We start from the raw sequence: 23,387 nt of genomic DNA on the forward strand, positions 1-23,387 counted from the left end.
TTCCCCTCCAGACTCGCTTCTTAGGAATCTGAAAAGTGGGCGAACTAGAGGTTTTCAGTTCACAGAGGTGTTCACTTCACGCAACTGTTGCACGTAATATTTCCAATAAACGTGCGTAATGACCATTTACAGACCCTTTAAAAGAAATGACAGTGTAATTCTATAATTTTGTTATCTATAGGTGTAACGGAAATTGTATTGGCTCTGAGCACTATGGGACTTAACTTCTGAGGTCGTCAGTCCCCTAGAACTTAGAACTACTTAAACCTAACTAACCTAAGGACGTCACACACATCCATGCCCGAGGCAGGATTCGAACCTGCGACCGTAGCGGTCGCACGGTTTCAGACTGTAGTGCCTAGAACCGCTCGGCCACCACGGCCGGCGAAGTGGTATTAACCTTGGAAAGTTATTACACCCATATAACTGTAATGTTTGTAATACCATGACCAACCAAAAGTCTTGTGTGGTTCTGAAGCCTATACGGAGCATTTTTCTCCACACAGACCTGATAGAAAAGGGTTGCTGACGCCCACATTCAAATCGACAACGGTCTGATTCACACTGCGCCGTCGATCACTTCATATGGCTCTTCGGAGATGACGCAACGTCCTGTCGAAAAACCTCCTTTGCTTCTGAGTTCCCGTAATACTGAAGAGCGATTCTGGACACTGATGACTTATTGAACCCTGGATTCCTGTGTAATCTCTGATATCCTATGATCTATGCATTGGGCAGCGATTATCACGTTGACTCTAAGCTGATCAACTCGCGACGTGCTGCTCTGAACACCATTCACTAGTTTGTAACAGACTGCTCAGTTATCGTCTGTATCGTCAGGCCATCCACAGACCCAGTTGCAACATTCGGGTGTCGTACATATTAGTACATCTTCGAGTGGGATAATCCTTCCCGTAGCTTTTGGCCTCTCAGGTTTCTACTAGGGCCCTTTTTTTCCGACTTGCGATGGGTCGCGAAACTAAAACCACAGTGAGCGTGCGGTGAAACTCTGAGGAGTTGTGTTGCGCAGTGTCTCTAGTATGCCCGTCTATCACGTCACGTTGAACTTTGCAGTTTTGGGAGTACAGTGAGCACGTAAACATGATAGGAATGGCTCCCGTAAAATGTAAGATCTTGTTGAGGGGTCTCGCCTCATTTCATGCAGTCCACATAACGTAATGTCATGCGTTTCCTTCATGCGTTTGCAGCGTTTTCGACGACAAGTGTTTGATCACCCACCACACAGCCCGGATTTTCATCTCTTCGCTTACATGAACCGCCGGCTATGAGGACAGCACTTGGCACAGACAACGAGCTGCCTGTGACTTCCACCATTTCCCTACAAATGGTGGAAGACACAGGCAGCCTGCCTTCCATGACGAGAGAAAGTTGGTACCACGCGACAAATGTCTAAGTCGAATCGGTCTCGATGTGTTGAAGTAGCTCGAAGGTGTAGTTATATTTTACAAATGAAACTTTTTTTTTTTCTCTGTGGTTTCATTTCTCGCCCGATCGGAGGTTGGAAAATAAATAGCCTTTGTAGTAACTGCTGGAGTGCACTACTTGACCTGTCTGATACGAGCACGTACGGTTCTAGAAGAGAAGCGAGTGAGTGTGTACGTAAGCAGAGCGCCACGCCGAACCGCATGTAACGGATGAGAGAGCGGCGGACTATTCCGAGAGGAGAGGGGCACGCTGCCAACAGCTTCCCTACTGCAGCCTCTGTGCGCAGTGCCGTAGTGCTGTCAGCGAGACGTTAAACTCTGACCAGCAGAAAGAGCAAGAAGAAGAGGAGAAAAACTGCCGCCTAGCGGGTGTCTCTCAGCAACGACGTCAGAAAGCGCGCAGGGTGTGGGCTGCGTGAGGCGGCGACAGTTTTTGAAGATGAAATCCCTGACCGGAACTGCATAGTGAGACTGGTAGCTCACCGCTAGTCCTCGCGCTGCCGTCGTCATGCTATGCCCAGGGCCCACGTTAAATGCGGGCCCCGTAACGAATATTTCACGTCACACTAGTTGCCCTGCGAACGCTCGGCTACTTCAGGGGCCAGGAGGGAAGTCAAAATGTCAGTGAAAAGGTACCCAGTAAAGTCATTAACTTTGTCATTTGTTATCGAGAGCATGAGTCTATTTAAACGTGCAGCATTAAAGTATTAAACTGATCTGAGACAGTAACTCGCTCCCCGTTGGAGACGGTCGCTGCAACTGGTGAGACATGTTCCATCACTTGCTGTGACGTACGGTATAGGGATCATAATATATCTCGTTCGCCCTGGCCATGCCCCACTGTTCATCGTGTATATTCGCAAGCAAGCACACAGTCCAGGTCCAGTCACGTTAATGTGGCCACCGCCTATGTTCGAAGCCATCTTGAAATAATCACTTGCAGACGGCTGTTGGCAACACTAGTAGTGAAGGACATACAAAGCGTGTCGGGGGGGGGGGGGGGGGACGCGGAAAACAATGCAGTCGTTTCCAGAATGAGATTTTCACTCTGCAGCGGAGTGTGCGCTGATATGAAACTTCTTGGCAGATTAAAACTGTGTGCCGGACCGAGACTCGAACTCGGGACCTTTGCCTTTCGCGGGCAAGTGCTCTACCAACTGATCTACCCAAGCACGACTCACGCCCCGAGTTCGAGTCTCGGTCCGGCACACAGTTTTAATCTGCCAGGAAGTTTCATATCAGCGCACACTCCGCTGCAGAGTGAAAATCTCATTCTGGAAACATCCTCTAAGCCGTGGCTAAGCCATTTCTCCGCAATATCCTTTCTTTCAGGAGTGCTAGTTCTGCAAGGTTCGCAGGAGAGCTTCTGTAAAATTTGAAAGGTAGGAGACGAGGTAGTGGCAGAAGTAATGCTGTGAGGACGGGGCGTGAGTCGTGCTTGGGTAGCTCAGATGGTAGAGCACTTGCCCGCGAAAGGTAAAGGTCCCGAGTTCGAGTCTCGGTCCGGCACACAGTTTTAATCTGCCAGGAAGTTTCAATGCAGTCGTTGTCGCAATGCGGGAATAGAGTGATCTATCTTACGTCCATAAGGTGGTGATCATTGACTGTCGGGCCAAGGGTGGGAGCATATCCGAAACGGCTAAGTTTATAAACTGTTCGCGTGCCCCCGTTGTTAAAGTATACCGTGTACGGTGAAATGGCGCAGAGGGAAATGTGGTGGACCATGGGCCACAGGTGACAGTGATGAACGACGGCTGCGGAAATGTGCTCGGGCGCCGCGCGGGATTAGCCGAGCGGTCTCAGGCGCTGCAGTCATGGACTGTGCGGCTGGTCCCGGCGGAGGTTTGAGTCCTCCCTCAGGCATGAGTGTGAGTGTTTGTCCTTAGGATAATTTAGGTTAAGTAGTGTGTAAGCTTAGGGACTGATGACCTTAGTTGTTAAGTCCCACGTGATTTCATACACTTTTTTTGTGTTCGGGCGAATAGACGTCCACTGTTGAGCAACTGACCGCCCAGATGAACCAAGAGGCTACTAACAGTGTTTCCTCAACGATCGTTTAGCGAACGTCGTTGCGTCTGGGCCTCCGCACCAAGCCCATGGTTCGTTGGGCCCATGCTGACGGCTGTTCATCGGCGACAAAGGCCTGAATATGCATGCCACTACCGCAACTGGACGTCGACAGGTGGCCTTTTCAGTCGGATCACATTTTATGCTCCGTCGGACAGATAGCAAAAAGACTACAACAATTGTCGAAATAGTCCATGCCGGAGGTGGGAGCATCCACTGTGTGATCTCTTAATTTCGGAACACTCAGTGAATCAACACAAGTATTCATCTATTCTCAGCACGATGGTATCTACCAGCAGGACAATGCAACCTGTCACACAGCTCGCTGTGTATTGCGAAGAGCAGCAGCATGATTTTACCGTATTTCCTGGCCACCAAACTCCCCGGATTTGAATCCAATCGAGACTCTGTGGGACCACCTCGATCGGGCTGTTCGCGCCATGGATCCTCAACAGAGAAACCTAGCGGAGCTGGTCAGAAGACTGGAATCGGCACAGCTCCACATCCATGTCGGTATCTTCGAGAACCTCACTGATTCTCTTTCTGCACGTCTCTCAGAGGTCCGGTTCCGAAAGGTGGATACTCAGGCGTCTAACAAGTGGTCACATTAATGCGACTGGACAGTGCGTACGATGCAGAAATCAGCTGCAGAATTTCCACCTATAGGTATACCAGCAACTTGTTCCACGGATCTGCAATGTGATGTGGGATTAAATTCGACTTCGCGTTGACTAAAACCGAAAATAATGGAGAGGACATATTGCAGTCGGTACAGTCAACAAGAACGCGTCATCTGTTACTTCGTTGGAAAACATTCCATCGTGAGACATCGTCTCGAAAAACGCTACTGTTTTCTGAAACTGTATGGTCTTTTGCGGCTCAGGCAAGTTCGTTTGTTGTCTTCTATTAATCTTCAATTCACATTAACGGGCTGTTTGGTGCGTCGAAGTCTCAGAACGTTCGCGGCATTGTGTTTTCGGATTGTAATGTGTCTGGTAGCCTAATTAATTATGCAACCTACCAGCCCTGTTAACGAAGAGCAAAAAAACTTCGAACAGAGGAAAAATTTACGTAGTTTCAAATTTTTGTTCAGTTATAGGAGAGAGTGCCAATCTTCATAAATTCATTCACTGTGAAACTGTGAATATGTCCTGACGATATATACTGTACACGAATTAAAGATTGTGCCGATATTACAAAATCCACTTTAATGGGCCCTGTGGAGCGTCGAACTGTGAGAACGGTCGCGGCAGTGTGTCTTCGGATTGTATGGTATCTAGTAACCTAATTAATTACGCAGCCTACGAACCCAGTCAAAGGAGACCAAAAAATATCGAATAGGGTAAAAATTAGTGCAGTTGCAAATTTTTGTTCAGTGGTAGAAAGGAGTACCATGAACAACACACTAAAAATCGTGACTGATGGGTTATGACCGTGGAGGTGCGGGGACGTTTAAAGTTCACTTCGCTGGACTCGCATTCGGGTTCAAACACGCGTCCAGCCATCCAGATTTAGGTTTTCCTTCATTTCCCTAAATTGCTTCCGGCAAATGTCGGGATGGTTCCTTTGAAAGGGCACAATCGATTTCCTCCCCCATCCTTCCCTTATCCAAACTTGTACTCCGTCTCTAATGACCTCATTTTCGACTGGAGTTTACACATTAATCTCTTCCTTCTTTTCCTCCTTAAAGTTCACTTTTTATGGTTTTCTTGAATAAATCTAAAACCATAGCTTCTAGCGAAAATGTTTCCAGTTCAATATAAACTACAGTCTATTTAAAACAAAAAGTCCTATAGTTTCCCTGTTGCAGACAAAGGAAATCTCGTAGATTATTAAAATAATGATTTAACTGTATAAAATTAATGTTTATTATTATTATTATTATTATTAGTCGTAAAGCTCCCAACATGGAAGACGCTAAGTAAAGATGGTTCACTTCTGGGGCTTCTTATTCTTCTTGTTTGCCCACCAGGTCTTCATTCTTTGCGAGAATTCAGCTTTTCTTTCTTCGCTCCATTTTGTTCCAGTTCTCGGCGCTTTTGTCTCTGGTTTGACCTCCCATTTGTCAACTTTAAGTTTGAAATTGTTTCTTTTGTTCATGTCTTCAGTAGTAATGTTGGCTAATTCCAGATCTTTCTTTACATTTTTGATCCATTCTCCTCCATTAACAAGGGATGCTACGTATCTTACTATCTTTTTTGTAAGTCTGTGATCGGGAAGTCTCATTATGTGGCCATAGAATTTTAGACGCCTCTTCCTCATGTCTATCTCTATGTTAGAATATTCTTCAATTTTAGAATTTTTCTGTAATCTATACCCCTCTTTGGTCCATCTTGGTCCCAGAATTTTCCTAATGATTTTCCTTTCCTCTTTCTTCAGGTTTTCCATATCTGTTTTCCTTTTAAGTGTCAAGGTTTCGCTGGCATATAGCATTATTGGTTTAATTACCGACTTATAATGTTTAATTTTTGTATTTATAGATAGACATTTTTTATTGTAAATGTTTTGGACCAGCCCTAGACCCCTACGAGCTTTTAATATTCTTTCTTGTTGTGAGTATTTTTCAGAAATTATCTCTCCTAAATATTTAAATTATGGTACCCTCTTGATTTCTCCATATTTGGTTTGTAACTTAGAAATTTCTAGAATTGTTGTTGTAAACACCGTTTTCTCAAAAGATATTTGTAGGCCAACTTTTCCTGCACACTCTTTTAAGGTTTCTATCTGTTTGACTGCCATTTCACTAGAATCTGCCATTATTGCAAGATCGTCTGCGTAGGCTAAGTAGGGGATTTGTAGGTCATCTTTTTTGGTTCCCAGTGATATTGGTTTCCAGTACTTTTCTTTTTTGAATTCTTTTTCCCATTCTGCCACGACTCTATCCAGAACTAAGTTAAATAACAGAGGTGATAATCCATCACCTTGTCTAACCCCAGTTTTTATCTCAAATGATTTTGAAAGTTTTCCCATGAATTTCACTTTGCATTTTGTATTTGTTAATGTCTGCTCTATGATGTTCCGTGTCTTCTTATCCAGTCCTTGTTCTTCAAGAATTTTAAATAGTGTGGGTCTGTGAATTGAATCATATGCCTTTTTAAAGTCGACAAAGACATATACTGTAGACTTCCTTCGCATTTGTCTCATCCTTGTAATCAATTTCAAGTTTAAAATTTGTTCTGGACATGATCTGTTTGGTCTGAAACCAGCTTGGAAATCTGAGATTTTGGGTTCTAGCAGTTTTTGTGTTCTTTCAAGAAGACAAGCTGATAATATCTTGTATGTGACGGCAAGTAAGGAGATTCCTCTATAGTTGTTCACATCCGATTTATCCCCATTTTTATGTAACGGATGTATTAGGGCACATTTCCAATCTTCTAGTATTTCTTCAGTAACCCATATGTTTTGAATAATTTTAACTAGCTCATTTCTTGAGTTAGACCCTAGACTTTTGAGAAATTCGACTACAATTCCATCTTCTCCTGATGCTTTGTTATTTTTGAGTTTGTTTATGTGTTTGATAATTTCTTCTTCAGTTGGCGGTACAGAGTCTTGCTGTTGCGGGGCCTTAGTGCTGGATATTGGAAGAGCTTCTGTTGGTTCTGGACAGTTTAGTAGCGTTTCAAAATATTTGGCTAATTCTTCACAGTTTTCTTCGTCGCTTAGTGCCAGATTCCCATCTGATTTCCGAAAACAGACATTTTGAGGGATACACCCTTTAATTTGGTTTGCAAAAGTTTTGTAGAATCCATGCGTATTATAATTTTTAAAATCTGCTTCTATTGATTCCAGTTGCTGAGTTACATACTTTCTCTTCTCTTGTCTAATAAGTTTATTTGAAAGTTTCCGTGTTTCTAAAAAGTTTTGAAGAGTTTTCTCATTTTTATTTGAACTGTACTTCGCAAAGGCTTCTGTACGAACTTGAATTGCCTTTTCGCATTCCATATTCCACCATGGATGTTTGTGCTTCTTCTTCAGTGGTATTTGCTCCTTCGCTATTTTTGTGATTTTTTCCTTGAATGTTTCCCAGTTGTTTGCGGGAGAATTTTCCCATTTTTTAATTGTTTCTGATTCTGTTAGTTTTTGTAGGTCAAATTTTGGGATTGCTGGTGGAATTCTTGGTGTTTTCCTTCTTGGGGTGAATTGGACTCGAACTCTTGTGAGATAATGATCTGAGTCAATATTTGCACCTCTCCTAACTTGGATATCTCTGATCTCTTTTTGGAAGTTATATGAGATGGCCACATGGTCAATTTGAAATTCTCCCAATTGGCTTATAGGGGATCTCCAGGTCTTCTGTTTTCTTGGTTTCTTATTGAACGACGTTGAGCTGATTTTCATGTTGAATTGTTGACAAAGTTGGATTAGTCGCATGCCATTTTTATTGGTCAATTTGTGTGCTGGGTATAGCCCAACCGTCTTCCTGTATTTCTTCTCTCTGCCAATCTGTGCATTGAAATCTCCAAGAAGTATTTTGACATCACTCCTCGGTATCTTTGACATTTCAAGTTCTAATCGTTCCCAAAATTTATCCACATTGTCTAGGTCCTTTCTATTGTCAACGTTGCAGGGTGCGTGAACATTAATTAGGGTGTAATATTTATTCTTGTGTTTCAACCTAAGAAATTATTATCAAAAAGAAGTTCGTTAGGAATAAGTATTATATGTTTGTGCTACGTCTACGCGCAGTAGAGTCGTGTTAAAGGATAAATTGTGTTCTTGGGTTGTAAGTGGGTTGAGGAGGCAAGGGTGTAGGATAGAAAGAAGCACGAGAGAAGATTCAAATGGTTGAAATGGCTCTAAGCACCATTGGACTTACATCTGAGTTCATCAGTCCCCAAGACTTAGAACTACTTAAATCTAACTAAAGTAAGGACATCATACACATCCATGCCCGAGGCAGGATTCGAACCTGCGACCGTAGCAGCAGCGCTGTTCCAGACTGAAGCGCCTAGAACCGTTCGGCCACAGCGGCTGGCCGAGAGACAGTAGGTCGCTGGGTTGTGGTTATGCACTTCCCTCCTTCATGGGTCTGCAGACTGAAGAGTGGGCAGGTGATTCCCAACTGTTATCTACCTCACTAAGCTATAAGAAGCAACTCCAGAGTGTTTCACGAAGTAGCGCTGACATTTCACAGCGCGCCGTGTAAGTAACTGGCGACGCAGCGGGCAGACATGCTGGAAGGGGGGGGGGGGGGGAGGAGGGAGGGGGAGATGCAAATTTTCCATAAATTGCTTTAACAATACATGGAATACAGATATGAATTAGTAATAACACTAACGCAAGGAACACCTATGGATAGAGTGTACGGAAGTCCGCGCCGCGGGGGGTAGCCGACGCTCTTACGCGGCTCCCCCCGTCGGATGTTCGAGTCCTCCCTCGGGCATGCGTGTGTCTGTTGTCCGTAGCGTAAGTTAGTAGTTTAAGATAGATTAAGTAGTGTGTATGTTTAGGGACCGTTGACCTAAGCAATTTGGTCCCATAAGATCTTACCACAAATTTACAATTTTTAGCTAAATCCGTCCATACTCTTCTACACTGCCAGAGGGGAAATATCATTCTTAGTCATCATTTACGCCAGTTACAGCGTTCTTCCGGGAAAGGTAACTTCCCCCGCCAGAACCGCTGCTCGCTTTTCAGTTTACAGGCTGACTATACTTCCTCAGCATTTCCTTATGTAAGTCGTCAAAATTACTTCATTTAGCACTTGTTAGTATAGTGGAGTTAATTTCAGTTTATTGAGTACTTACTACCAGTTGTTAAACGATCTATATACATAATCGTTCAAATGACTATAAACTTCGATATCTCCTAGAATTTTCATTGTCTTCTCTCTCTTTACACGATGAAGGATTTAAAACTTATCGTTAATGTTTCTGGACGTGTGTTTGTTATTTGTAATGTGCAGCGGGAAAGCATTTGCTTTATTATCGTTACGTTTGCAGTGTTCTTTAAAACGAATCCGAATTTTTCTCCTGGTTTGCCCGATGTGGATGTCATATCACAACCGTCACGGCCAATGTTGTATATTACCGATTCATTTAATGGTTCCGTTTTATGGGTGGTTATGTCCAAAGTATCTTTGTGACCTTTTCTAGTGCGAAACCCATTTTTTTAAAAGTGGGCTGTTTTGCTAGAAATGTGATGGTAATATGGAGCGCACTGCGAATTTAGTATTTCCTTTAAATATTTACCTTTGCAGATAATCCGACTGGTGCCTGAATTTTAACTTTCAACTGAATTTTATTGATTTCCATAACTGTTTGCGGTGAAACACCGTCCACTTTAGCTAAAATTTTTAGGACTGCTGTTTCTTTGTTAATCTCTTCTTCATCAGCTCTAACCAGTCTCTTTCATTATGTGAAAATATGCCTTTTAATGGACCGACGGGTGGTTTCATTCGTTACTGCTAAACCCTTTAAATGATAAAATGTTCTTTCCATCACAACAGTGAAAAACACATGTCAGCATGTACTCTTTAGCAATAGTAATGAATAAAAACACTCAATTCATTACGTATTTCTAAGCCCACCATGCGTTGTGAGGTGTAAACATTCATACTAATGAACCAGGAGCACAATATCTGTGTCGAAAAAGCTTGAAAAATTCTGCAGGAAATTAGCAATGTCAACTTCTACTAGTAAACATATGCCCTCAGAAGGAAGACATTTCCTAAAGGACTTGGGTTCACTATCAACCTTAGTCCATGAATATAAATCCACATTTTCAACCAGTTCCGTATCAGAGTCGCCTTCACAGCTTTGATGAAATGCTTCTACGAGGACAGGGAGACAGTTTATCTCACCTGCTGCATTTGCACTAGATATTTCACCTCCTGGTTCACTTGACGATGTGTTACCCAGACTACCGTCAGTCACTGTAGTAGTGTTTGAAACCATAGAAACAACAGCTACAAAATCTGTACCAGAGTTTTCTCCCAAGACAGAATCTTGTGAGTGCTCTTGTGTAACCTCTTATCAGCAGGATCTCAAACGATCAACTAGAATTTAATTTGCTATAGAATCTCTAAGAAGTCGTTCTTATAAATCTAAAATAAATAGTCACGAAAGTCAGTATGATCCCTCTAACTATAAAAACTCACCAAAAATCAGTAAATAATATGCCTATTACTCTCAAGTGTGGGCATAAACAGTTTTCGTCACGTTTCAAGTTTTCGGTAATGATCCTATATGTGCACAGTCAGGGGACATAATTTATATTATCTCAGCAGATAACATTTTCGACATAATTTGTGAAACAATATTATCTGTGGTGTTTATTCTCCATTAGAAGAAACATTTCGCAGCATATAATCAGTAAAATTAGATGTTACAAGGAACTGAAGGGCGACAACCTATTTGTTTGCACGCACGGCGCGAAAGAAAACTATGTGTACCTACGCTAAATAACGATTCCTGTGTTAATTTTATGCCTTATACTGTAGGAAATGTTACTGTGAACTGAACTTGCCGTTTTTTAATCAGAAGATATCAGAGGAGTAAATCTACAAGCGACACATGTTAGCTGAACACAAAATTAGCTCTGAAGACGAGTGCCTCAGAGGCGTCGGTAAATATTGATACCATTACTCGCTTGTTCGCTGAATATCGAGACAACCGAAATAGATACACAAAAATAGTACTCATACTTATCAGAGAAATCATTGTAAATATTTTAATACTAGTGCAATCGTTTGTTTGCACTATATAAAATAATAACCAGCATTTAGGATCAGTTGTATGTGCAGTGTCTCCCTTGTAAGTGTCGTCAGGCGCATTTTCTCTGGTGTTTCATCAGATATTTGCAATTTGGTTCTTGCATTGAGTAGCTGGAGTCAGCCCAAGCAAATACTGCTCATTCCGTCTCTCACACGACACCAGCTTTGACGGAAAGCGTCGGTTTGTTTCCCACTACAAATCGGAATTTTACGTGCCCATTCGACAGAGAGGTCTCAAATCAGTCTTCTGCGATATTCGTTTTATCGATATGCAATAACAGGGACAGCAAAAAACGAAGTCCAGCGCCGACAGCACTGTCCTGGCCCAAGCTGACTGCTGCCGCCAAACATGCAGGGCCACTGACTCATTGCTGGACTGTTGTTTATTCTCCCTGTTTTACCCTCCCTGTTATTACATATCGATAAAATAAATATCGTACTACAATAATCTGGGACCATTCTATCGAATGGGCACGTAAAGTTCCACTTTAAAAACCATTTTCTTTGTAATTCGAAACAGACACTTTCTACCGACACTGGTCGTCGCGTGGAACAAGTGATGAGCAGTGTTTGTCTGGGCTGACTACAGCTACTCAATGCAAAAACTAAACTGAAAATCGATGATGAAACACCAGAGAAAATGCGCCTGATGACTCTTAGGAAAGACACCCTGTATATTTATCAGAGGTAAAACGGCTTGCTGTGTCTGTAGTTTACAAGAAATTCCTAATTTGTGCATAGCATCGAACCCTTTTTCACTGTGCAACTGAGTGTGCGCTGATATGAAACTTGCTGACAAATTAAAACTGTGTGCCGTACCGAGACTCGAACTCGGGATCTTTGCCTTTCGCGGGCAAGTGCTCTACCAACTGAGCTATCCAAGCACGATCACCCCCCCCCGTCCTCACAGCATTAATTCCGCCAGTACCTCGTCTACTACCTTCCAAACTTCGCAGAAGCTCTCCTACGAACCTTGCAGAACTAGCACTCCTGGGAGAAAGGATATTGCGGAGACATGGCTTAGCCGCAGCCAGGGGGATGTTTCCAGAATGAAATTTTCACTCTGCAGCGGAGTGTGCGCTGATATGAAACTTCCTGGCAGATTAAAACTGTGTGCCAGATCGAGACTCGAACTCGGGACCTTTGCCCTTTCGCAAGGTCCCGAGTTCGAGAGTCGGTCCGGCACACAGTTTTAATCTGCCAGGAAGTTTCACATGATAATGGTTTAAAAATCCAAAAATTGTTGCGTAACGAATAAGAGGTGTCAGTAAACACAGAAAAAGTGGAAAAATGCCGCCTCATTTAATAAAATTGTGCTGGTAGTGAACTGTATTAAGAAGGCTTTAGAACAGTGTAGGAAATTGATAGTTCATCAACTTGTAATCCTGGCAGAGAAGAGAGCTCAGTGGTGGCGATGCTGCCGGCAGGTGTGGAAGCCGGACCTGAGCCTGGAGCGCGAGTTCCAGGCGCACCCCAGCGTGGTGTACCACCTGGCGCTGTGCGGCGACTCGCTCTACTCCTGCTCCAACGACGGCACCGTGCGCGCCTGGGACCCCAACACGGGCGACAGCCGCGGCACGCTGCTCGAGTACGACGACGAGGTGTGGCGCTTCTGCGTCGACAACGGACACCTCTACTCTGGCGACAACAAGGGCATGGTGAGCCACCGCTCACTCCTCACTGCGCATGCTGTCTCTTAGTCTCCTCTATGGAAAACCAGTGCGTAGTTTAGATACCACTCACTCTTCTTCAGGACAATTTTTTTAATTTTTTATTTTTTTTTTAACGTATCAGTCCTAATTTTCAACATTCATCTGCGATTCTCTTCTGTTCCGGTTTTTCCACAGCCCATGTTTCACTGCCATAGAACACTGTGCTTCAAATATACATTCTCAGAAATTTCCCCTCAAATTAAGGCCAATTTTTGATACTAGTAGACTTCTCTTGAACAGGTTTGCCCTTTTTGCCAGCGCCAGTCTGCTTTTTATGTCCTCCTCGTTCGGTTCATCATGGATCATTTTGCTGCCTAAATACCAGAATTCCTTAACTTCGTGTTCCCCAATTCTGATATTAAGGTTCTCTCTTTTCTTCTTTCTACTGCTTCACATTACATTCTTCTTTCTTCGATTAACTATCAATCCATATTCTGTACTCATTAAATTGATAATTCAGTTCAGCAGAGCTTGTAATTCTTCATCACTTGGGCAGAGACATAGTGAGATAACTTTCTCTTCTCTGGGCGGAAGCGTGCATTATGAGACAATATCGAACGTCTCTGCGGTAACAATTGCATGATTAGGCATCAACTGCTCTTCCCTGGAGACAACGACAGCTCTCTCTTTCTGGCGTCGAAATGGTACACTTGCTGTAAGTATGATTCCTTTACCAATAACGTTGTTGGTATCCACTCACCAAACTACTCTCTGTCCAACACACACACACACACACACACACACACACACACACACACACACACACACACACGCACGCACGCACTGCCGGGCGCTGTGGCCGAGCGGTTGTAGGCGCTTCTGTCTGGAACCGCGCTGCTGCTACGGTCGCAGGTTCGAATTCTGCCTCGGGCATGGATGTATGTGGTCTCCTTGGGTTATTAGATTTAAGTAGTTCTAACTCTAGGGCATTGATGACCTCAGATATTAAGCCCCATAGTGCCTAGAGCCATTTGAACCATTTGAACACACGCACGTACACAGATGATTGTATGAAGACTTACACACTATAGACACACCCAAAACAAAATAACAAGATTGAATGAAATCATTTGTGGCATTTGTTAGAGACGACCAATCTGTACAGAGACGCGCAACTACTGCGAAGAAGTTAGCGAGTTTCAAAGATTTACTCATGACGCGTTTCTGGAATATAGCGGTTTCGATGTTCGTTAAATGAAAAAAGTAAATTTTCACTAAAAGACTTCACTAAATGCAAATTCATTAAGGTGCAAGTTATTTAATTTTAATATTAATGGTCTCTGCTGTTTTATCAGCGAACACTGTCTCTATCTCTCCTCGACCTTAACGCTCCTATGCAAACAAAATGACAGAAACACTGGTTCTCAACAGAGCAAAATCCTTTCTCTTCCAGCCCATGATTCAGCCACTTTGTCAAAGTCTTACTCAGTAGCAGGACTCCGACTCTAGGGTAACCTCCCGCATTCTGTTAGAGATCTGAACAACATTTCCAGCTTCAGAAGACAGTTAATGACATACCTACTAAAGTAACAATAAGGATTAACATTGTGTCTGCATGCACTCGTTAGCCTTGTACGTCCTTCTATCCAACCAGAGTCTCCTCTTTTCCCTGTATTCTGAGCTTGTGCAGTCTCCTTAAATCTGCCTTCTCCAGAACTCGCTATATCAGAAAACGTCTATTTTCTACACCTATACATTCGTTTTCTATCTGCCGCTATCACTATTGTTAGTATTGCCATTATTATTATTATTATTATTATTATTACTATTGTCACTTTAGTGCCCGCTGCTGCAGTAGTACAACTGCTGCCACAGACTTTAGGAATGTTGTAATTTGGCTCAAAACTATTCAGTGGCTTCTTCTGAATTTCTTTCCTGCTTCTTGTCATGATGCGTCTCGGGAGTATCCCATTATCTGATGAACTGATAAGTAAACACGATTTGTTTTTACATTTTGTGGGTTAAAAAGAGTGTTATAATTGTCATTACAATCAAACAACAGTCAAAAGTAATAAAATGTAAACCTCTGATGCAAGAAAGACATAGAAATTTTTTTCGTGTGTAATGGATTACGAACGAGACGTGAGCGGAAAAGGAGGTTTACTTTTTGTTGCTGTTGTTTTATTGTAATGACCGTCATAATACTATTGTGACCTACCATATGTGAAAACAAATTACGTTTATTTATCAGGTCATCAGTTGATGGGATAATCCCGAAACAACTCATGACAGGAAACAATAGAGAAATGAATATTTTTTAACATCTTACAGTATACTTACAGTCTATTTCATAATTACTGTGATAATGATCGCATTCCTCTTTAAATATTTTCAATCTAGTTTAGAATAGCATTAAGTTCATAAGTTCATAGACAGTATTATTTATTCATTTTGATTATAATCAGACACTCAAATCATTTTAATACTAGACTGAAGAGACAAAGAAACTGGTACACCTGCCTAATATCGTATAGGGCCCCTGAGAGCACGCAGAAGTACCGCAGCAAGACGTGGTATGGACTCGACTAATGTCTGGAGGAAACTGACACCATGAATCCTGCAGGGCTATCCATAAGTACGCAAAAGAACGAGGGCGTGGAAATCTCTTCTGAACAGCACGTTGCAAGGCATACCAGATATGCACAATAATTTTCATGTTTGGGAAATTTGGTGGCCAGCGAAAGTGTTTAAACTCAGAAGAGTGTTCCTGGAGCCATTCTCTCGCAATTCTAGACGTTTGGAGTGTCGCATTGTCCTGCTGGAATTGCCCAAGTCCGTCAGAATGCACAATGGACATGAATGGATGCAGGTGATCAGACAGGATGCTTACGTACGTGTCACCTGTCAGAGTCATATCTAGACGTATCAGGAGTCCCATATCACTCTAACTGCATACGTCCCACACCATTACAAAGCCTCCACCAGCTTGAACAGTCCATAGATTCATGAGGTTGTCTCCATGTCCATACACGTCCGTCCGATCAATACAATTTGAAACGAGACTCGTCCGAGTAGGCAACATGTTTCCAGTCATCAACAGTCCAATATTGGTGTTGACGGGTCCAGGCGAGGCGTAAGACTTTGTGTCGTGCAGTCATCGAAGTTACACGAACGGACCTTCGGCTCCGAAAACCTATATCGATGATGTTTCGTTGAATGATTCGCACGCTGACACTTGTTGATGGCCCAGCATTGAAATCTGCAGCAATTTGCGGAAGGGTTGTACTTCTGTCACACTGAACGATTCTCTTCAGTCGTCGTCGATCCCGTTCTTGCAGCAACTTTTTCCGGCCGCAGCGATCTTGGAGATTTAGTGTTTTACCGCCATATACTTCTATGTGAAATATCTCTTCTATATAACTGAGCTCAATTTTCATCTATGGCCTACCTTAGAAAGAAAGAAAAACCGCTTCAGCAAATTACATGCTACCGTTTACTCCACACTCATGCCAGTTAAAGGATATGTTCCACGTGTCGGTGTCGCATTTAGGTCTAATAATGAACACGTCTGTGAGGTGAGTTATGAATCCTTTCAAACAACCCCGTATCGTCTCGTAATTTACAGTATGACAAGACAGTACAGTTCGCTGCTTCAGTTCTTCAAACGTGTCAGCAAGAGTGCTGCACAGAAGACTCAGGTCATGCAGTCTTGCAGGCCAAGGTACAGGTCTTTTTCGAGCTACCCTTCTTGGGGAATATTTTAGTGTTAGTGGTCATCTTACATCAACATCAGCTTTTTTTCGGTACCCCATAATACACACATCACATTCCCCAACGTTGCACCCGGCAAAATCCTCAAGCAGTTCTACAGTAAACGAAGGCGTCTCAGTCCATCAAGTTTTATTGGAAGAATATCTGCCCCAACTTACTAACACTAACCACGCTCTAATTTTGAAACATTGTTGATATGATGACTCACGAACAATTTGAAATTGTACCTTAGTTACTTAGTTTGTTAGCTATATGTTCCATAGATCATTTCAACGATTATTTTATCGAAATGATGTGGAAGGGGTCGATTGACAGTAAGTTAATCAAAGTTAGTCTATAAGTGACGAGTATGCTGAAAATAGTGAAGGGTAAAGCTATACATGACTAGTTTTAACATTCATGAACATATTATTTTTCCATCCTACTCATGCAACCACACTTAAAACTAGATTTTTTAAGGCTACTAGTCCATGGAATAGAACGACTTGTCCATAAGAAATTATTTTAGGTTAGATTTGAAACTTGCTTAGCTGCCTGTCAGACGTGTTATGTTGCTGGGCAAATGATCAAAGCTTTCAGCCCAGTTAGATGGGTGACCAACAGAAAAGTTTACGTTTCAAATACATTTGTATTAACTAGCATAAGACTGCATACTGAAGTCAGCGACGGCTCTTATGCACATACTGACAATTATATCGTAAATGGATCATTTGCGAACCGTGTTCATTGGAATATTTTTGCTGCTAATATCGTATACGCTCACCTGTGTCGCTTTTAGCTACTAATTATGGTGCATTCTGTAAACGAAAAAAGATCGCGTCACAAACTAAGACTGTCCACTTCCAGTTTTTCTATTTGACATCCGTCGGCGTCGGTTGCAGTACACAGAAAGTGAGCACAAAATGGTTCAAACGGCTGTGAGCGCTATGGGACTTAACATCTGAGGTCATAAGTCCCCTAGAACATAGAACTGCTAAAACCTAACTAACCTAAGGACATTACACACATCCATACCCGAGGTATGATGCGAACCTGCGACCGTAGCGGTCGCGCGGTTCCAGACTGAAGGGCCTAGAACCACTCGGCCACACCGGCCGGCGTAAGTCCCTGTGTTTTGATTTACGACACATAGCGTGACCCAAGGTACCATCCTCCTTTCTCCGCGCCAACGGTTCTCCATTGTAAACTTAATGTTAGGATGAAGAAAATCCAGATGTAGAAATACGTCTGGGAATGCAGTGCCATGATACCAGACTATAAAGGAGTCATTCACATATCGACAAAAGCACGTAGGTATTAACTCCTCCGGCTGGAGTGCTGTCTGTTCCAAATCTTCCATAAAAAATCATGTACAATTGGTGACAAGAAATTACCCATTGCGAAAAGCTCACTCTGTTCAACGTCTAGGTCGAAGCGAACACGTGCTTGAATAAATCTAGTAGTTCCACTTCCACGATGGAGAGAGCGGACAGGTGAAAAAAAGTGCATTGAAGGCTTCTTGGAGGAAGAGGACTTGCCTGATGACTTGATAGAAGAAGAAATAGAGAGTCCATAGGGAAGAGATAGAAGAGCCAATATCAGAACCAGAATTTAAAAGAGTTTAGGAAGACGACAGAAGGGATAAATAACTCTGCGTCGGAACTTCTAAAATCATTTGGGGCATGGTAAAAATACAACTATTGACGATGGTGTGCAGAATGTATGAGACTGGCGATATACCACCAGACTTTCGGAAAAACATCATCCACACAATTCCAAGATAGCAAGACCCGACAAGTGTGAGAATTATCGCACAATCAGCTTAACAGCTCATCCGTCCAAGTTGATCACAAGAATAATATACAGAAGAATGAAATAGAAAATTGACAGTCTGTTAGACGACGATCAGTTTGGCTTGAGGGGGCCATTCTGACGTTCCGATTGACAATGGGAGCAAGACTGAAGGAAAATCAAGACGCTTTCATACGATTTGTCGACCTGGAAAAAGCGTTCGACATTATAAAATGGTGCAAGATATTCGAAATTCTGAGAAAAATAGGTGGAAAGGCGGCAATATACAGTATGTACGAGAACCAAGAGGTAATAATAAGATTGGAAGACCAACAACGAAATGCTCGCATGAAAAAGCGTGTAAGGCAAGGGTATAGTCTTTCTCCTCTACTGTTCAATCTGTACATCTAAGAAGCAATGAAGGAAATTAAAGAAAGGTTCAAGAGTGCGATTAAAATTCAAGGTGAATAGGTATCAACGATAACTTTCGCTGATGACATTGCTATCCCCAGTAAAAGTGAAGAAGAATTACACGACCTGCTGAATGAAATAAACAGTCTAAAGAGTATAGAAAACGATTTGAGAGTAAATCGAAGAAAGACGAAACTAGTGAGAAGTAGCAAAACTGGGAACAGGGAGAAATTTGTTATCGGAACTAGTGATCACGAAGTAGATGGAGTTGAGTAATTCTGCTACCTAGGCAGCAAAATACCCCATAACGGACGGAGCAAGGGGAACATAAAAAGCGGATTAGCACTGACAAGCCGGCCGCGGTGGCCGAGCGGTTCTAGGCGCTTCAGTCCGGAACCGCGCGACTGCTACGGCCGCAGGTTCGAATCCTGCCTCGGGCATGGATATGTGTGGTGTCCTTACGTTAGTTAGGTTTAAGTAGTTCTAAGTTCTAGGGTACTGATGACCTCAGATGTTGAGTCCCATAGTGCTCAGAGACATTTGAACCATTTGAAGCACTGACAAACACGGCGTTCCTAAATAAGAGAAGTCTACTAGTATCAATTTGAGGAATAAATTTCTGATAATGTACGTTTGGAGCACAGCATTTTACGGTAGTGAAATACGGACTGTGGGATAACCGGAGGAGATGAGGATCGAAGCGTTTGAAGTGTGGTGCTGCAGAAGAATGTTGAAAAGTGAAGTGGCAGAGTAAAGTCTGAGAAGGTTCTCCGCAGAATCGGCGAGGATAGAAATACGTGTAAAACACCGACAAGAATAAGTGATTAACTTCCATTGTACTAGAGAGAGATGTAGAGCATAAAAACTGTAGAAGAAGACAGAGATGGGAGTACATCCAGCAAATGATGGAGGACTTAGGCTGTAATAGAAAGGTTGGTATAGGAGAGAAATTCATGGCGGGCCGCATCAAACCAGTCAGAAGACTGATGACTGAAAGAAGAAAGAGAGTCCCTCTTCCATCTTCGTGCCAATGCGTAATAGTGATCGATGCAGTGGAATTAGAGTGAAAAGCGACTCATGGGTATATCAGATGCTGTGAATCGTAAGTTCTTGATACGATGAACGAAGCCTTCTAACTTACGTGTGTGGTGCTCACATTTTACAGCTTAATGGGTCATTTACGCTGTCAAGTCTTATGTTGGTGCCCCAATATTGCTCACAACTGGGAAAAGTGCCCACTATTCTAATGAATTGTAGACGATCCATGTAGCCTGGGAGAGACAGGTGTACGTAGTCTCTTCGTCACAACATCTGAGATCGCGATGGTCTTGCAGAGTCATAAAGTTCTTCGCTGTATTTTGGCCAATAAGCATAGTCGTCCAGTAGATACATCATCATGCTTAAGTAAATCGGTCTGGGGCGAATCTACTGGTACAGAGTCTGAATATGTTTAAGAGGAATAGTATACTGCCAACTATCAATAACGATCCAAAACATGCAAAAACTATCATCGGTACAAAGCAATACTAAAAACGTTATTACATGTTTAATGTTTAGTTCCAGATACTGTGTGAATAATGTCATAGTACCATTTTACTTTAAAGTTATTGCATAATTTCTTTGTTTGTTGCCTTTTCTTGGCATACTGCATGTCAGCTGCAAAGGTATGAGCCACTGTTATTAACAAATATGAAAATGTGAACTTACAGACTTCAGTCTTATTACTGTTATAATTTGCGGTTTTATAGAGGATACAATTTTTATGGACACTAGGTGGTAACGTATAACCATGTCATGTACTTACGTTAGTTGTCCGGCTGTTAGTTGCTCGAAAACGCAGAAAAGCATATCTTTTCACCTTGCCAAATATTACTTCATCTTGCTGTTAACGTGTGTGGCGAGATGTATCGCGAGAAAATTTTGGAACCTGTATTGGGAATTCTGATGACATCTGTTCCTTACTTAGACCTCTATTTCCGATGGGGAAGTGGGGGGTAATTGTATACGGGGTGTTACAAAAAGGTACGGCCAAACTTTCATGGAACATTCCTCACACACAAATAAAGAAAAGATGTTATGTGGACATGTGTCCGGAAACGCTTAATTTCCATGTTAGAGCTCATATTAGTTTCGTCAGTATGTACTGTTCTTCCTCGATTCACCGCCAGTTGGCCCAATTGAAAGAAGGTAATGTTGACTTCGGTGCTTGTGTTGACATGCGACTCATTGCTCTACAGTACTAACATCAAGCACATCAGTACGTAGCACCAACAGGTTAGTGTTCATCACGAACGTGGTTTTGCAGTCAGTGCAATTTTTACAAATGCGGAATTGGCAGATGCCCATTTGATGTATGGATTAGCACGGGGTAATAGCCGTGGCGCGGTACGTTTGTATCGAGACAGATTTCCAGAACGAAGATGTCCCGACAGGAAGACGTTCGAAGCAATTCATCGGCGTCTTAGGGAGCACGGAACATTCCAGCCTACGACTCGCGACTGGGGAAGACCTAGGACGACGAGGACACCTGCAATGGACGAGGCAATTCTTCGTGCAGTTGACGATAACCCTAATGTCAGCGTCAGAGAAGTTGCTGCTGTACAAAGTAACGATGACCACGTCACTGCGTGGAGAGTGCTACAGGAAAAACAGTTGTTTCCGTACCATGTACAGCTTGTGCAGGCACTATCAGCAGCTGATTGGCCTCCACGAGTTCACTTCTGCGAATGGTTCATCCAACAATGTGTCAATCCTCATTTCAGTGCAAATGTTCTCTTTACGGATGAGGCTTCATTCCAACGTGATCAAATTGTAAATTTTCACAACCAACACGTGTAGGCTGACGAGAATCCGCACGCAATTGTGTACTAACGTCATCAACACAGATTTTCTATGAACGTGTGGGCAGGCATTGTTGGTGATGTCTTGACTGGGCCCCATGTTCTTCCACCTACGCTCAATGGAGCACGTTATCATGATTTCATACGGGATCCTCTACCTGTGCTGCTAGAACATATGCCTTTACAAGTACGGCACTACATGTGGTTCATGCACGATGGAGATCCTGCACATTTCAGTCGAAGTGTTCGTACGCTTATCAACAACAGATTCGGTGACCGATGGATTGGTAGAGGCGGACCAATTCCATGACCTCCACGCTCTCCTGACCTCAACCCTCTTGACTTTTATTTATGGGGGCATTTGAAAGCTCTTTGTTTCCGCAACCCCGGTACCAAATGTAGAGACTCTTCGTGATCGTATTGTGGACGGCTATGATACAATACGCCAGTCTCCAGGGCTGCATCAGCGCATCAGGGATTCCATGCGACGGAGGGTGGATGCATGTATCCTCGCTAACGGAGGACATTTTGAACATTTCCTGTAACAAAGTGTTTGAAGTCACGCTGGTACGTTCCGTTGCTGTGTGTTTCCATTCCATGATTAATGCGATTTGAAGATAAGTAATAAAATGAGCTCTAACATGGAAAGTAAGCGTTTCCGGACACATGTCCACATAACATATTTTCTTTCTTTGTGTGTGAGGAATGTTTCCTGAAAGTTTGGCCGTACCTTTTTGTAGCACCCGGTATACAGGGTGATCCATTGATCGTGATCAGACCAAATATCTCACGAAATATGCATCAAACGAAAAAACTTCAAAGAACGAAACTTGTCTAGCTTGAAGGGGGAAACCAGATGGCGCTGTGGTTGGCCCGCTAGACTGCGCTGCTATAGGTCAAACGGGTATCAACTGCGTTTTTTTTTTTTTTTTAGATGGCGCTGTAATAGTCACAAACATATGGCTCACAATTTTAGACGCACAGTTGGTAACAGGTAGGTTTTTAAAATTAAAATACAGAACGTAGGTACGTTTGAACATTTTATTTCGGTTGTTCCAATGTGATACATGTAGCTTTGTGAACTTATCATTTCTGAGAACGCATACTGTTAAAGCGTGTTTATCTGTAAATACCACATTAATGCAATAAGTGGTCAAAATGATATCCGTCAATCTCAATGCATTTGGTAATAAGTGTAACGACATTCCTCTTAACAGCGAATAGTTCGCCTTCAGTAAAGTTCGCACACGCATTGACAATGCGCTGACGCATGTTGTCAGGCGTTTTCGGGGGATCACGATAGAAAATATCGTTCAACTTTCCCCACAGAAAGAAATCCGGGGACGTCAGATCCGGTGAACGTGCGGGCCATGGTATGGTGCTTCGACGACCAATCCACCTGTCATGGAATAACGCTATTCAATTCTGCTAAAACCGCTCGCGAGCTATGTGCCAGACATCCATCATGTTGGAAGTACATCGTCATTCTGACACCCAGTGAAACATCTTGTAGTAACATCGGTAGAACATTACGTAGGAAATCAGCATACATTGCACCATTTAGATTGCCATCGATAAAATGGGGCCAATTATCCTTCCTCGCATAATGCCGCACCATACATTAACCCGCCAAGGACGCTGATGTTCCACTTGTCGCAGCGATCGTGGATTTTCCGTTGCCCAATAGTTCATATTATGCCGGTTTGCGTTACCGCTG

General features: G+C 42.8%; 1 protein-coding gene across 1 annotated transcript in view; it reads left to right on the forward strand.

Moving 5' to 3' along the window:
• Nucleotides 1-23,387, forward strand: part of LOC124775083 (myosin heavy chain kinase B) — an 85,146-nt gene that overhangs the window by 20,504 nt on the left and 41,255 nt on the right. Inside the window, exon 2 of the mRNA XM_047249894.1 lies at nt 12,654-12,884. Coding sequence (XP_047105850.1) covers nt 12,654-12,884 — 231 coding nt within the window. The remainder of the gene's footprint in view (nt 1-12,653; nt 12,885-23,387) is intronic.

Source organism: Schistocerca piceifrons, chromosome 1, assembly GCF_021461385.2.
Source record: "Schistocerca piceifrons isolate TAMUIC-IGC-003096 chromosome 1, iqSchPice1.1, whole genome shotgun sequence".
Lineage (NCBI taxonomy): Eukaryota > Metazoa > Arthropoda > Insecta > Orthoptera > Acrididae > Schistocerca > Schistocerca piceifrons.